At 65.4% G+C, this 15,082-nt stretch overlaps 1 protein-coding gene across 1 annotated transcript; it reads right to left on the bottom strand.

Annotated features, from left to right (window-relative positions):
• Positions 1-729: 729 nt before the first annotated feature.
• On the bottom strand, positions 730-13,755 carry CABLES2 (Cdk5 and Abl enzyme substrate 2). The gene is made up of 10 exons (XM_047745325.1): positions 13,217-13,755; positions 5,809-5,880; positions 5,643-5,735; positions 4,938-5,015; positions 4,405-4,513; positions 3,730-3,895; positions 3,276-3,379; positions 2,791-2,897; positions 1,859-2,063; positions 730-1,736 (listed from the first exon to the last, which is right to left on the bottom strand). The coding sequence occupies exons 1-10, from the start codon at positions 13,729-13,731 to the stop codon at positions 1,596-1,598; spliced, it is 1,590 nt and encodes a 529-aa protein (XP_047601281.1). The 5' UTR covers positions 13,732-13,755; the 3' UTR covers positions 730-1,595.
• Between the last annotated feature and the right edge of the window lie 1,327 nt (positions 13,756-15,082).

Raw genomic sequence — 15,082 nt, forward strand, 5'->3', positions numbered from 1 at the left:
ACGTACACTCGGGGTTGGGTCCCTTGCAGCACTTGTGACCCAAAATATCCTTGAGAGGCGAAGGGACAGGTCGCCATCCAGAGGGGAACCTCCACCCTCCCCTTGGGTTCGTGGGGGCTAAGGGGCGGCGCTGGAGAGGACAGGGAGGTGCTCCACAATCAATGAGGTTGGAACGCGGACTTGGGCTCTGGCATTCGTGCTTCAGTCTCCGCTGGCCCTGGAAGGGAGGAAGGAACAGCTGGCCTGTGGGCGGACGCGGGTGCCCAAGTGCTGTGGTGAGAACTGGGGTCTCCCTTTCGCAGAAGCACCAGTTCACGTGAGGATGGGGTGGGGCTGTAGCCTGGGCCCTGTGACTGCTTCGTAGGACAGCAGTAGGGGAGCGGCTGAAGAGCCCAGCTGACCCAAGGCGGGAAACTCCTTGGTTCTTCAGGGTTTGGTGGGGCAACCCGCGGGAGAACCAGGTCACAGAGGGTGCGGGAAGGACACAGACCTGGGAAAGCAGAACACGGGCCCTGGTGGGCATGAGGGGCACAGGCCTGTACACAGGTGACCGCCATTACCTAGTGGGCTCCTTTCATGACAGCTGGGCCTACTGCTCCTGCCTGCCTGGGAAGAAACTGTGTGCACTCACCCCCTTAGGGAGGTGGTGCCATGGGGTGCAGGGCCATGGGGGAGCCCATCTCCTGCCTGCTTGAGGATCAAGTGGTTTCAAGTCACAACTTCAACAGATCTCATGTAGCCAATTTTTCTTCCCTTAAAAAGACCCATAGAACCAAATCGCAAGTAACAATAAATACGGTTTTTCTCCGACACAATATTGCTTAGGAAGATCAAGAGCCAAGAGCAAGCAATCCAGTCATCCTGAAGGTCCAGAGTGTCGTAGGCAAACGGCTTCTGGCGGGGAGGTGAGGGTCCCCAGGGACAGGCCAGTGTCTGCCAAGGCCCACTGCGTTGTAGGACACTCGGCACCAGGATTTCACAGTGACACGATGCTCGGAAGAGTAGCAAATGAGAGAAACCAGAGTCTGCTCCGGTTGGCTCAATCTAATGCCAGAGCTCCGCCCGTGGATGCGGGGGTGGGTGGGCGGGCATCCCCGGAGTCGCTGCTGGGCGGGAGGGAGCCAGGCCGTCGGGGTGCGGGGGTGCATCTCCGCAGCCAAGCCCAAGGCTTCATTACATTAACTTCAGCAATTTCAGTGTGTTGGGGAGGGTGCGGGAACCCAGATCTTCACTGGTGGTTTGCGGAAGACGCAAAGAAGGATGCCGCGGAGCTGGGGTGGCCGTACAGGTAAGCCAGGGTCCCCGTGCAGCCCACTCTCAGGCACGTGGCAAAGAACACAAAACCTCCCATCTTGTTCAGGCTCTCAGGAATACCACGGACACAGTGTGCTTTGGAACAGAAATAGTGTCCCTGCAAGGCTGCGAGGGTGTGAAGACAGTGGCGTCAGTCACAGAGGGCTGGCGAGTCCCCGCCAGGCGGGTGCCCCAGCTGGGTGCCGAAGTGGGGCCCGGTGGGCGTGCGGTGCCTGCAAACACCTCCTTGGCCCGTGCGGGCGCCTGCACCAGGGCTGTGTGGGCAGTGGGGCCGGCCTTGACTAGAACTGCTGCGTGAGGCGTCGGTAATGAGGTAACACCTGGCTCTCGGGAAGGTAGAGTGCGAGTTCCAAGGCCACCAGCACCGTGAACTCGAACCCAATTAGATCCCGTCTGTTGAATCGGAACCTTTCTTCCAGCTTCTGCATTGAAAAAGCGAGGTGGTTACGTGGGGCCGGCTCTGTCTCCCGCCCAGGGCAGCGGGTGCAGGCCTGGCTCTGGGTCCCCGGCGGGCAGCCCGGTCGGGGGAGGAGGGCGTACTCACGTCGATGAGCTGCTTCACCTCGCCCCTGCGCAGGTCGCTGCTGATCTTGGCAGCGAGGAGCACGCAGGCGCCGGCGCACAGCTTGCGGTTCTGCTTGTTGAGTTTGCCCTGCAGGACCAGCTTCTCGAAGTACACGTACGCCATGGACACGGTCACGGGCTCCAGGCTGCACTCCTCAGAAAGGTTCCGCATCTCGCGCTTCAAGCTGCAGGTGACAGGGAGGCCCGGTGCTCAGGGGCCGAGGAAGCAGCCACCCTCTCCCGGCCCCACACCGCGTTTTGGGCGGCGGGAAAGCCCTGTTCCCTGCGGGCAGCACTCCGCCTGCAGCTTGGTGGGTGAGCTGGCTGATGTCGGGCCATGGCACCCATCCTCCCAGCTGTATCGGCTGGCCCACGCTGTGCTCCAGGGGACACTGGACAGAGGACACAGTCCCTGCTGTCCTGTGGCAGCGGGGAGGACAACGCAGGAGAAAACCACCCACAGGAAGGCCCTGTGGTGCAGACACGCTGAGGCAGCATCTAGACCTCAGTGAAGCCCTTATGGGTGCTGCTGGGGAGGGGACGGTGGGACGCAGTGGGGCCAGAAGGACTCTGGGCAGGACACTGAGCCACTTACTTGCCGTGAGGTCTTGGGCCAGCCTCATCGGCCCTTGATCCCATCCATCACCGGGCTCAGTGCCCGCCGCCCGTGCTGTCCCGTGCATCAGGGAGGAGGGCTTGGAGGTGGGGGTACGAGAGGCCTCGAGGCAGCCTGGCCTGCGGAGGTGGTAGTGGGGGACTGGGGAGTTGCCACTATTGGCCCGGACAGACGGCGGGGGGGTGGGGAGCTGGGGGGGCACACATGGATTTGTCAAGCTCACAGGACCTGCCGGAAATGGGGGCAGGAGCCTCGAGACCCCGCCTCAGCCTCGAGACCCCGCCTCAGCGCCTCACCTCCGGATCTTGCTCAGGGTCAGTTTGATATGTGGGAACTTCTCGCGGAAGGTCTCGTTCATGTCCTTCTTGAGGTCAGAGGGCTTCACGTACTCGATCACCGTGGTCTGCAGGAGAGGCGGCAGGGTGGGGAGCCCGCCCCACGCGGGCCTAGCGGCGCACCTGCCCGAGGCCCCGGGGGGTGACTTCATGCCGGCCTGGGTCTGCGATGCCAGCACGCGGTGGCTTCAGGCACCAGCTCTGCCAAGGACACGCCTCACGACGCAGAGCACAGAGTGGGCAGCCCCTGCCACCAGGGTGCGTGCTGAAGGCAGCAGTGACCCCAGGGCACCTCTCTGGCCTATGGTGTACCCCGTCCTGTCCTGAGGTGCTGGTGCTGTCCTGGGGGTGGGGGGGCATGTCAGCCCCACCCTGGCAGCTTGCTGTCGGCCTGCCCCCGACCCCCGGGGCCGTGCCGGCTGGGCACGTGGTGGTGCTCACCGTACCATGTATGAGGCAAAGATGAGGACCCTCTTGTGCTTGCCGCAGGGCCACTGCGGGTCGTCCAGCAGGTCGGGATTGTAGTCCAGCACGTCCCCAGCGTCGCCGCCTGCAGGCAGAGGGCAGCCCTGACCCACCACGAGCCCCCAGCTGGGGTCTGCGGTCTGGGAGGGGCTGCAGGCCATGCTTCCCTGCCCCTGAGAGCTGGGTGGAAGGAAGGAGCGCTTGACAAGGAGGGGCCCCCAGCCCCCCAGCCCCCTGCCATCGCTGGACACGGGATCTTTCCAGTGCCCGGTTGGACGAAGCCTAGGCTGTCTGCTCTAGCGGGAGTCCCTTCTCCTGACCCTGCTCTCGAGCCTGGTGCCCTGTCTGGACTGGGACCCTGGTTGGCCACGTGCTCTCCCTTGCCCAGCTGGTGTGGCCGCCTGCCCTAAGCCCAGTTAGGGCACATGAGGCTACCTAGTTCCGTGCCAGCTGGCGCTGACTTGGCCGGGGCCGGTTTGTATCTTGAGCCTGGCAGAGCACGGGGGATGCTGGGCCGGGGCTGGGGCGGCGGGCCATGGCCGTCTGTCTTGTGTGTGACCAGGGCGTTGGTAGGGTACAAGAACTTGGCGTAAGACACCACCTGGAGAGACAAGGGTGTCAGGGCTCAGTCCCTATCGCCCCCGGGCCCTGGCCCCGGCCTGAGACCAGAGGTTCAGCAAGCTGTCCCCTACGCCTTCCTGTTGCAGGAAGGCCCCGCACAACTGCCACCCTTGCATGGGTAAAGAAAGACCTACTGAGGGCGAGTGCTCCCAGGCAGCCCCTCGCTGGGCCCTGCACCCCTGGGGTTAGTATTCTCAATAACAAGAACATTCCGGAATGCCACCCTTGTCATCCCGTGTGGGATCTGCATCACAGGAACCTTCTCCCTCCCTCTGACCACCAGCACAGAGACAGCACCAGGACACCCTCACCTGGCTGCTGAGCGAGGCTATGGGGCCCGTTTTTGGGCTGTGGGGCTTTCTCCCAACCACACCGTGCATTTTAGAAGATTCAGGGGGAAACACAACTCCATGTGTTTGTTGCCTTGGTGAGCGCAAGCTCCATGCCCCCCAAACACCTACCCCGCCCACGGACCGCAGCCACACTTGCCTTCCCGTCTGCTCCCAGCTCAACGCCCTCCAACTCAAAGACCATCTCAGAAGACACGGAGACGCCGCCGGACGGGTGCCTCTGCTTCTGGCTGTCCACCCTCAGGTCACTGCAGCGCACAGGACAGGAGACGGCTGCCGCCCTCCCTGCCCCTTCCCAGGCCCACGCACTTCCTGTTCGAATACTCTAGAGGTCGGCAGTAATGGAGAGGCACTGACCTCTGCCCGAGGCCACCCGCTTGGCCAGCTGGCCTAGGCCCGTCCCGGGGGAAGGGTTCCCCATCGCCATGCCCACTCCGACGGCCATCTCCTTCCTCCCTGAGCGACGCACGGGACACAGCCGCCTGACGCGCGCATGAGGGCGCAGGGCAGCGGCCCCACGAGCAGCGTCCCCAGCGTCTGCCATAAACAGCTCACACAGAGCAACAGTGTGGACACACCCCTGCTAGGGAACCAGGGCCCAAAGGCCTTCAGAGTTCCTGGGTAGCTGTGCCAGGGCTGGTGCTGAGCTCAGTGCCGCCCTGGGCCACTCACCTGAGCCGCAGGCCTTCTCCGTAGGGCAGGACCGAGAAGGCCGCACATAGGGACCGCTTGGCACAGATGAGCACGATCCTGGGGGGAGGTGCTGGTCAGAGCAGGTGGGAGGCGTTTCTGGGAGAAAACGCCTTCTCCTCTAGACTTGGGTGACACGAGCTGCTGGCTGGGACCACCGCACACCTGGGCGTGCTGAAGCCCCGCAGCACGCAGACCTGCCTCGGGCTGCTCCTTGGCACCAGCACGAGCCCGTCACCCTGGGGGCCATGCTTGGGGAGGGGTGTCTGGGCCCCTGCTGGGAGAACACAGAGCTCCCCAACCAGGGCCGCGGGGTGGACACGTGGCAGCATGGCCTCCAGCAGGAAGGACAGTGGGCTCAGACGTCTCAGGGCGGGCGACAGCAACGCCGAGGGGCCCCCTGCAGTGCCAACAGACACAGGCGCCCTGAGGGCCACCGCACCAGGCCCGCCCCGGTATGGGGCAGCCGCGCCCCAGGTTGTAGCTCAACCACCTGCCGTGTTTCCCAAATAAAACCTGCCGCTGCGTCATCACGCCTGTCCTGTGTCCCTTCACCTGGGCTACCAGAGAGGGGGACAAGGCAGGTCCCCAGCCCCTGATCGGTGTGAGGGGGACAGGGTGGGCAGCTCCAGGGCTGCAGGCGGGGGCCCCGGATTGGACGGCAGCCCTGGCCATGGCCCATGGCACCTGCTGTTCCTGGTGTCATACTGCCTCATGTTCTTGATGAAGTGGGTCTTCTTCAAGCCTTTGTGTCTTGGGGAACCGGAAATGTGCTTGGTTCTACAAGGTAAAAACCAGATCACTCTTTCCTCCCTTGAGACCCCCTCTGGCCCCAGGTCTCAGACACCCTTACCTTTGAACCGAGGCACATCCCACAGCGTCTTCCAGGAACTCAAGAGAACAGCGCTGGGAGGCGACTCGCCTTCTGTAAGAAGACAGAGCAGGGCCTCAGCTCTCAGCTCTCAGAACCCCTCAGGAAGGGGCTGCTCTCAGACCCAGAGACGTGCTCTCAGGAGTCTCCCTGCTGAAGGGCAGCCCCAGCCACCGAGTGGGTCAGGAGCCTGTCTGGGGTGAGGTCTGAGCCTTGGGTAGGGCCACCCAAGGACCAGAGTTTGCCAGAAGAATCCAAGAGGGACCAGCACTCTGGTCTGCTGCCCGTGGCCTCCTGGAGCTCAGCCCAGCACGTTCCAGACATCCTCTCTGGCCCAGGACTGGCAGGGCCGCCACACTCACCCACAGCAGGCTGAAGAAACTGTACCCGGAGAGCTCACAGCCTCCCACCCCACTGCCAGGGAAGCTCCTCAAGCCTGAAGGCCCAGAAACCCTGTGTGGCTGCACTCTCAGGTCAAGATCACAAAGCCTGGTTACCGACACCCAGGCCACCCCTGTGGTCACCTGTCGACCTCCTCGTCCTCGTGGAGTGGACGTGCACATCTCACCGGTAAGGGCTGCTTGTGACAAAGCTATGCAGATGGGCCCCAAGTCCGCACACGTTCCCAACGAGAGGGAGGATCCCAGAGACCACGGCTGTGGGGTCCACGAAATTAAGCAACACGGGCCAGCATATGCCAGACACCCCGCATGTCTAGAGTGTGAACTGAGCCCAGGCTCCTGGGGAGAGGAGCAACACATGGCCGAGGAAGCCACTTCGGGGAGCTGTAGCCTGCCCAGAAGCAATGCTGTCCTCCCACAGGACCCTGGCTAACGAAGAGGCCCAGCGTGGTCAGGCCACCTCACCAGGTAGAAGTGGCCTGGAGTCCCGGGAGGAAGGAGCCAGGGGGACAGATGGTCACCATCGTGCGCTAGGGGCCCAGCCCCCACCTTCTGCCATGGAGCCATGGCCTATGGCAGCCCAGAGCAGCTGGGCACCTGGCCCGGGTCGCACAACCAGGGCAGTCCTGGGGGCTCCAAGGCTGTCACCTCAAAGCTCCAGCCCAGCCTCCACATAAGTCTTTAAAGTGACCGCAACGGCACGAACTCACTGAAAATCAACAAAAATTGAACACGGCACAACCTCCAGTGAGATGCTGGGTCTCCCACCACAGCCCTGTCTTCAAAGAGGGGCAGTGACCTCCCTCTGCAGCTGGCGTGGGGGGAGGGCACCCGCCTACCAGACGAGTGCTTGGGGGTGACGTCAGGCAGGGGAGCCCGGGCTGCAGCCGTGGCCTGAGGACTGGCTAGAGCGGGGGTGGGGTGGTGAATGGGCAGCGGGAGGGGCACGTTGGGAGGACATCCAGCGTCCTACGAAGCCTGCGGGGGGAGGTGGGGGTGAGCAGGTGGAAGGGCAGGCCCCGTGTCAAGGAAAGCTGCCAACCCGGGGAGAGCCCAAGCGTCCCCGGAGGTGTCTGCGTGCGGCCCTGCGGGGCTGGGCTCTGAGGCTCCATGGAGCAGCCCCCTGTGGCTTCCTCAGGGCATTTCCCAGGTGGTGTCCCCACGGCTTCCGCACACCCGGGACCTCGTTTGCGGGGCCCAGGCCAGCAGCGACCTCCACAGAGGCCCGGCCCGGCACATGGTCGCTGGCCCGCTGCCTGGAGGAGTGGCAGGCGAGACCGGGGCCTCTGCCGCCTTGCTCACGCCTTCTGGAGATCCTGGGATGATGCCATAAGCTCAGCTCACCAGGCTTTAAAATCTGTTCCCACTGCCTTTGCAGGTACCTCTCCCCCGTCTCAAGCATTTTACACAGACGCTCAGCCCTCATGATAACTGCGTGGGAGGGCGGTGTTATTACTCTCTGTTGACGTGTGGGGAAACTGAGGCACAGAGCGGGCAAGCGAGCTGCCTGAGGTCGCAGCTGCTCAGGTGGTACCAGGACCTGCGAACCCGCAGGCGGCCTGTGCGTTTGCCAACGTTAGGAGCACAGCCTCTCTGCCCCCCTGCGGCCCCCGTGGGGCTGGCTGGAATTGAGGCCACCCCTCGGGCATGCCCTCGGGTGCTTCTCTGCTGAACACGGCCTGCGTTCCTGGTGGGCTGTCTGAGCTGGGATGAAACGCCTGCAACAGTGCCCGTCACTGTGCCCCGAGCTGAAGCGCAGGTCTGCAGGGCACACGGGCCACCGGAGGCCCAGGCGTGCAGGCCTACTGTGTTCTCAGGATCAGGTGGATGTGCAGGTACTGGGAGGGGGGCCCAGCGTGGGGTGTGTCCCCACCAGCACAGGGTGGAGTGAGGGCACAGTGATGAGCTGCTGGCTGCAGAACATTCTGGAAGGAGAGCGTCTGTGGGCAGGAGAGAAGCAGCCTGCACACTCCCAGGGATCCCAGCCTCCTTGGGTGTGGAGGTGACCGTGTGTTGGGCAGCACCCGGTCTGCAGGGTTCCCAGAAAGTGAAGGCGGTTGGGAAGCCGGCAGTCAGGGCCCTGGTCGTGGACGCGCACAGCCGTCTAGGGGCCGCCCCAGGTGGTCAGGTGGAGCCTACCCCTCCCGGAACGTGGAGCAGCCCGGACAGCGCCCCTTTTAAAAGAAACTGCTGGGCAGTCAACCTCTGGCAGTGGTTCCTCTGGAGGAATGTCCGGCCCCTCGGTGAGTCCTGAGGTGACACCACCATGGCTTTGCACGGGGCCCCAGCACGGACAGGCTCCGACCAAGGGTGCCCTGCTCAGCCTCTGGAACCTGCCCCCCAGGAAGGTGTCTGCGCAGGACAGAACATGCCAGCAGCTCTACCTGAAAGTCCCTGCTGGAGGTGAGCAGCGTGGTCAGCAGGAGGCTGGGCAGGACACACTCTCAACGTGCCTAGACGCAGACGGAAGCTCGCGTCTGGGTGCCCCGGGGTGGGGGCCGGCTGCAGAGAGCTTCTAGGGAACGACGCGAGCTGCCCCCAGAGTGGGACACGCCTTTTTTTTTTTTTTTTTTTTTTTCCTGGAGTCAAATTCTATCTTTTTTTTTTTTTTTTTTTTTTTTTTTGGGACACGCATTTTATACCCCATGTAAAAACACCACCACTAACAAACAGGCTACAAAGAACAAAACCGGGGTTCTCTGTCACCGGCGCCGCCCCTCCCCTGACCCTGGCTGTTTGGAGAACACAAGTCTCCCCGGCCTAGGAAGCCTCTCTGCTGAGCCACGGTCAGGGCCAGGGTCTGTGGGACGGGGGCTACTAGCGGGCGACTGGCCCGAGGCTGCCTGCATTGGACTCTTTGGGGAAGAAGGGGCCAAGGGTCAGGGCTGTGGGAGAGGCTGTCAGGAGGGCGCAGGCGGCCGCTGCACGGGCCCCGGGCCTGCTCACTCTCCCACTTGCTCTCAGAATTGCCATCCCCCCAACCCCAGATGTGAAATGCTCCTGCCAACACGAAATCACCACTAGAGTTTCTATCGTCTGACCAACGCCCTCTGTCACTGCAGAAGTGCCCGGCCAAGGAAGGGTCCCACCCGAGGTCTGTTTGAGGGCTGAGAACCACCCAGACGGAGTGAGGGGCCAAGTGAAGGGGTCAGACCAGCTGGCGTGGGCTGCAGAGTACCCGTGCCCATGACTGGGGACCCTTTCCTGCTCCGTGCCCATGTGAGCACGGCACCTGACCTCACAGACACTTGTGCATACCTGTCCAAGGAGTGGTGGTCCTGGGCACCCCATCTTGCCTAGTTCCTGCCCGGAAAAGCACAGACCCCATGTTCTAGCTGACCACTTGGAGAGGCCTGAAGTGCCCCGGGGAGGGGAGCCCAGCTGTGGCCTCTGGGGGCCAAGTCTCAGCAAGGCCCCTGAGCCGCCACAGGACGACGTGCCTCTGGGCTCTGCCCTTGGCAACTGTCTCCAGCTGTTCTCCGGCAAGACCCCGAAATCAGAGTCGTAAGCGAACCGCCAGCCACTACACTGAAATCAGTTTAATTTGGAGCTTGGTGGCTCCTGGCCAGCGTGGCAGCCGAAACCCCAGGCCCTTCTCAGAATCGCTCCAGTGGGAGCCCTCCAGAGTCGTGAGGCATTCTGCTCCCAGCAAATGCAGCCACGTCCCTGGCCTCCTGGCAGTGCCCCTGGCTCCCCTGCCTTGTCCTCAGTGCCTTGGACACTAATGAGGGCTGTGGTGGGCTCAGCTGCACCCCCAGGTGTCGCAGCTGCCTGGTGAGTTATGTTGAAGTCCTGAACCCTGACATCTGTGACTAGGACCCTGTTTAGACACAGAGTCTTTGCAAATGCGACCAAATGAAGAGGGGGGCCCGTCGGGTGGGCCCTGACCCCATGGCTGGGGTCTGTGCAAGGAGAGGAAAGGCCGGGTTCGGACACAGACTCACAGGAGAAGCACCAGGAAGACGGAGCAGAAACTGGAGGGCCACCTGGGGCCACCCAGAGCTGGGGGAGGCAGGAAGCCTCCTTCCCTGGGGCTTCCAGAGGGAGCACAGCCCCGCCCTATCCCCATCTCAGACCTGCGTCCCCCAGGACGGCAAGGGGAAGCGCTGCTGCAGTCCAGCGGTGCCCAGCTCCGGGGCTTTGCTCAGCAGCTGCGCCTCTCTGGGGCTTTCTAGGAGAGAGGAGGGTATGGGGCCTGGCGGGGGTCTGGCGGGGGCCTGGAAACCTGTTTCTGCCAGCTGGAGGAGCCCAGAAGCCCGCCTGCTCGCCTCAAGTGACCACGGTGTCAAAATGAAAGTAAACACCGCGTAGGAGGTTCTAGGAGGGAAGTGTGGACACCAGTGACTTGCTCACTGGCTTGGCAGGAAAAGCCACACCGGGCTGAACCCCGAAGGTGACACGACTTCCCCGCCGTGGGCTGAGCGGGAGCGCTCACCAGGTTACCTGCCGCTGACACCTGTCCGCTCACCCGGCCCTGGCCAAGGCCGCCCCTCGCCCAGCCCTTGAGCTCGCCGGACCTCACTCAGCCCCTCAGGTAGGTAGTGCAAAGGCAAAAGTGCTTCACAGAGGAGCAAACGGAGACTCCTGCCCACGGTCACAACAGCGCCCCTGACGGGTGGATCTAGATGACAGCGGGTCTGATCACTGCACACGCGGTACGGAATTCAGGAGGAGGCCCTCGCTAGCCCCCACTCCGGAAATACTACTGACGCTCGGACTGGGCCGGCAGCTCGGAGCCCCCGGGCTTGGCTGGCCGCCCCTCACGCACTCTGCGGCGGCTCCCTGTGGGCAGGGCCCGGGAAGGACCGTCCAGCACAGGCAGGTGTGGCCCCAGAGGGCAGGAAGGTAGGAGCGGCGGGAGAGGGCTCACGGCCTGGGCTCAGGCTACGGGTAGAGGAACACAGGGACGGGCGTGGGTGTAGTAGGAAAACCAAAGGGCACCTCGATGCACATCGTGTCCCCACCCCACGCCAGCGTCCTCCCAAGCTCCCAAGTATGGGCGGGGCGGGAGCACCAGCAGCCCCTTCGGCCTGGCGGGGTTCCTGCTCACAGGCGCCGCCTCCAGCACCCACACCCCCTTAGGCTCTTCCCTAGAGTGTGGCTGCAAGGCGCAGGGTGCCGGGGGCTGGTTTGGAGGGTCTGGCCCGCAGGAGGGTTGCCAGTTTGCGGAACAGAGAGCCTAGAACGACGTGCGGTCTGCCCAGAAGGCACACGCGCCCCCAAGGCGGAGAAGGTGGCCTGCGGCCTGCGGCCCCGGAGCAGACACAAATGCTCTCAGCAAGCTCCGGCCTGGCGGCAGGGGATGCCCCTCCCTCTGAAGCCCCCTGACTCGTCACACCACAGAGGGACTCCAGAGACCCAGTGTGACCTGGGGACCATCCTCTGGGCTGACACTACAACTTTGAGGAAGAGGACAAGTAGGCTTTGGGGCTCTGTTTTTAAAACGGGCTGATTTCCATCGGTAAAACAGGTTTTTTTTTAATACTGGCCTCCCCCCGCAGAAGCAGTCCCCAGCCCGGGACGGCAGGAGCGCGCTGCTGAGCTGCGGGGTTTGGCCGGATGATCTCCTAGCTTCACTTAGCCCCTCCCTATCTCTGCGGCCCGGGCCAGGCCTGTTGGTGGCACGGGTCAGGTCCACGGGTGCCCCCGGCCTGCCCAGAAGCCAGCGGCTTCCCCGCAGAGCTGGAGATAACTTCCGCCCGTGGTGCGACGGTGACCTCGGTACGCACCTACCCGTGGGCCACGCGCGAGAACTCAGAATGTGAGGTCAAGAATGGACAAGCCAGCCTGCAGTCTGGACTCACCCCGCCATCCTCCACGCTGAGGGCCAGGGCTTTGAGGCAGCCGTGACGACCTCCCGGGGAGGAGAGCAGCCTCTGAACCACAGGGACTCGAGGCGTCGGCCCGACCTTGTGGGCCAGCCCGCCCTAGGGCTCTGCACTCAGCCCCTCCCTGCACACCTGCGGGGGCTGCCTCAGGAGGGCCTTCCCTGCAAAGCCTAAGCACTGCCCTTCCAGAAGGACTGCGACAGCAGCCAGTCCTGAGCCCCATGGTGAGGGTGGGCAGTGGGAGCGTACGGGATAGCCCCAGAGTCTAGGGGAAGGTGCCAAGGGGGCCGGGACGCCCAACGCTGAGCTCTGCGGGCAGCTGAGGAAGGGTCTCTGGGAGAAGAAAGTGGGGTGTCTGGCAGCCAGGGGCCATCTGGGCACAAGCGGCCTAGAGGGGCAGGGCTCAGGGGTGGGTGCCTGCTCTGGGATGGGCTGAGGGCTTCCTAGAACGGGAATCAGGGCAGGGAGAGTAAGTGCGAGCTGGGAATGGACAGGGCCAGGGGCACTGAGCTCAGAGGGGACGGGGTGGGGAGGACGGCAGTCAGCACGGGGGTAACAGGGTGGACCAGGGGCCAGCACGCTGGGAGGTTCGGCGGGCACAGAAGGCCACACGGTACAGTGCAGGGAAGACCGGAGGTTCGTCCAGCACAGAGTACGTTCGAGAGGAGACACACAAGGGATGCTTGGGAGTCCCTGAGTCTGGGGACTGGGAGCGGCGTGTCCAGAGCTGCCCGGGCTGTGTGTCTGGGGCTGACAAGGGCTGAGGGAACCCGAAAATGGACGGGGGCTGACAGAGTTAAGGGGACCATGACCCCTGTGTCTACGGAGAGGGCCTGAGGACTGCTGACCCCCACATCTTGAGACTCATGGGACCCAGGCAAAACTCTCTTCCTCGTGGTGGGGAGGCCCAGATACCCCAACCCTGTGTCTGGGGCTCCCAGGGGAGCAGGGTCCCCTTCTGATCCCCAAGTCATGTGTGACCCTCTGCCATGGGCTCCCAGGGCCCCAGGTGACCCTGATCCCCAGGTCCTATGCAGATGGGGCCCTGGACCACTTCGCCACCGTCCCCTGGACCGATGACCCCCAGGTCACCCCGACCCTGTGTCCCGGGCTGTCAGGTCACCCCAGCCCTGCGCGGATCTGACGCGGGGTCCCACTCACCTCTGGCGCTGCCCGTCCAGCCCGAGTCCCAGGCCGAGGCCCAAGCTGGCGGGCGCGGGGCCGGGCGCCGGGCTGAGCAGGCCCTGGGGCGCCGACGCCCTGCCCGGGAGACCCGGCAGCACGGGCAGGCCGGCGGGGGGCGCGGGCGGCGGCGGCGGCGGCGGCGGGGGCGGCGGCGGGGCCCCGCGAGGGGAGGGCTCGGTCCCCGGGGGCCCCGGGGGTCCCGGCGGCGGCGCGGGCGGCTCGCGGGCTTCGGCGGGCGGCGGCGGCGGGGGCTTCTCCCCGCCCGGGCCCAGGCTCGGGGGGCGGCCGTCCAGGGAGATGTTGTTGAGGAAGAAGAGAGCGGCCTGGCGGCGCCGCGAGTCCCCGCGCCTCCGGAGCGCCTGTGGCGGGGCCCTGGCGGCGGGGCCGGGGCCGGCGGGCGGCGGGGCCCTGGCGGGGCCGGCGCCGGGGGCCGGGCCCGGCGCTGGGCCCGGCGCTGGGCCCGGGGCTCCACCCGCCGCGGCCGCGGCCATCCTCCGACTGAGCCCGCCGGCCGCCCGCCGCCACCGCCCCACCCCCGCGCACGCGCCCGCGCTGGCCGCCCATTGGCCGAGGCGCGCCCACATGCAAATATCTTGCTGTCGCGCCTACCCATTGGTCCTCGCGGTGCCGGGGGCGGGCCGCGCGGGGGAGGGGTCCCGGGGCGGCTCCCCTGGGTCCTAGAGGCGGCGCTGATGCGGCCGGAGGGAGCGGGAGCCCCTCGCGGGAGGGCGGGGGAAGAAGCCCCTCGGGGCCCGGCTGTCGGCCCCGCGGCGGCGCTGACCTGGGTTCGAATCCCCGCCTCGGGAGCAGCGGCTACAGGGTTGCCGGCGCCCCGCTGTCCTCGCGGGGCTGTGGCGTTCATGGTCGGCCTCCGTGGAGCCCGAGTCTTTAGGCTCCGGGCACGTCTCCCGTGGGGTGCGGGTGGGTGCTGGCGGCCGGGGTGCGCGGGACAGAAGCCTGCCGGGGGCGGGGGCGTTCAGGTTGCAAAGGGCCGTCCCCTCGCGGAGCCCCTAAGGCTCCCTGGGAAGGCGGGCGGGGCCGGCGCTTCCCTCAGGGACTGGAGACCCCGAGGGTCTGCCGGGAAAAGGCACCTGCGGGCCTCGGGACTCGCAGGCAGGCGGGGACCGTGCGGGGCCGTGCGGGGCCCTCAGTGCGGGCAGGGAGCGCACTGGCCTCGGCGGGGGGAGCCTCCGCCTCACGGTCGTCCCGGTGCCCCGTGCCCCGACTTCAGAGCCGCCGGCTCCGGCTCCGGCTCCGGCTCGGCTGCGAGGTCTGCACGCCCAGAACCGCCGGCGTCTTTGCAGGACAGGGTCCTGCCGCCGCCTCCAGGCCACTCTTGCCTGGGTCCGGCCGTCTGCCTGGGTCCGCGGCTCCGGGCTGCGCGACGGGCACCCGCAGGCCGCGGATCTGGGCACTTGCCTGCGGGTTCGCCCCCGCCGTCTGGAGAAGGCTTCGGTGCGCCGCCCTTGGCACACGCCCTCGCCCCGCGGGGGTTCTGTGCCCTGGAGAGGGCGTGGGGCGGGCAGGGCCAGCGCCATGAGACAGCACTTCCTGTCCCAGGTGAGGCCACTGCATGGCCCGCTGCCCTCTCGGACCCCCTACCCCTCTCACAGTGGCTGCGGCTCCTCCTCCTCCTCTTCACTGGCCACCCCGTGTCCAGCCTGCCCTCTGCCCTCTGCCCTTTCAGATCGCTCTTCAAAGCCTCTCCTGCGCCTGGGAGTGTGGACGGTTTCCCATCAGGTAGAAAGTGGGGCTTGATCACGCGCCTCCAGGGGCTCATGGGCAGGAGGGCTGCCCTCTGAAGGCGCCTCCTGGGGAGTCCCTATGCAGGGGTGGCGCCCC

The sequence above is a fragment of the Lutra lutra genome, chromosome 9 (genome assembly GCF_902655055.1).
Source record: "Lutra lutra chromosome 9, mLutLut1.2, whole genome shotgun sequence".
In the NCBI taxonomy this organism is placed as follows: Eukaryota; Metazoa; Chordata; class Mammalia; order Carnivora; family Mustelidae; genus Lutra; species Lutra lutra.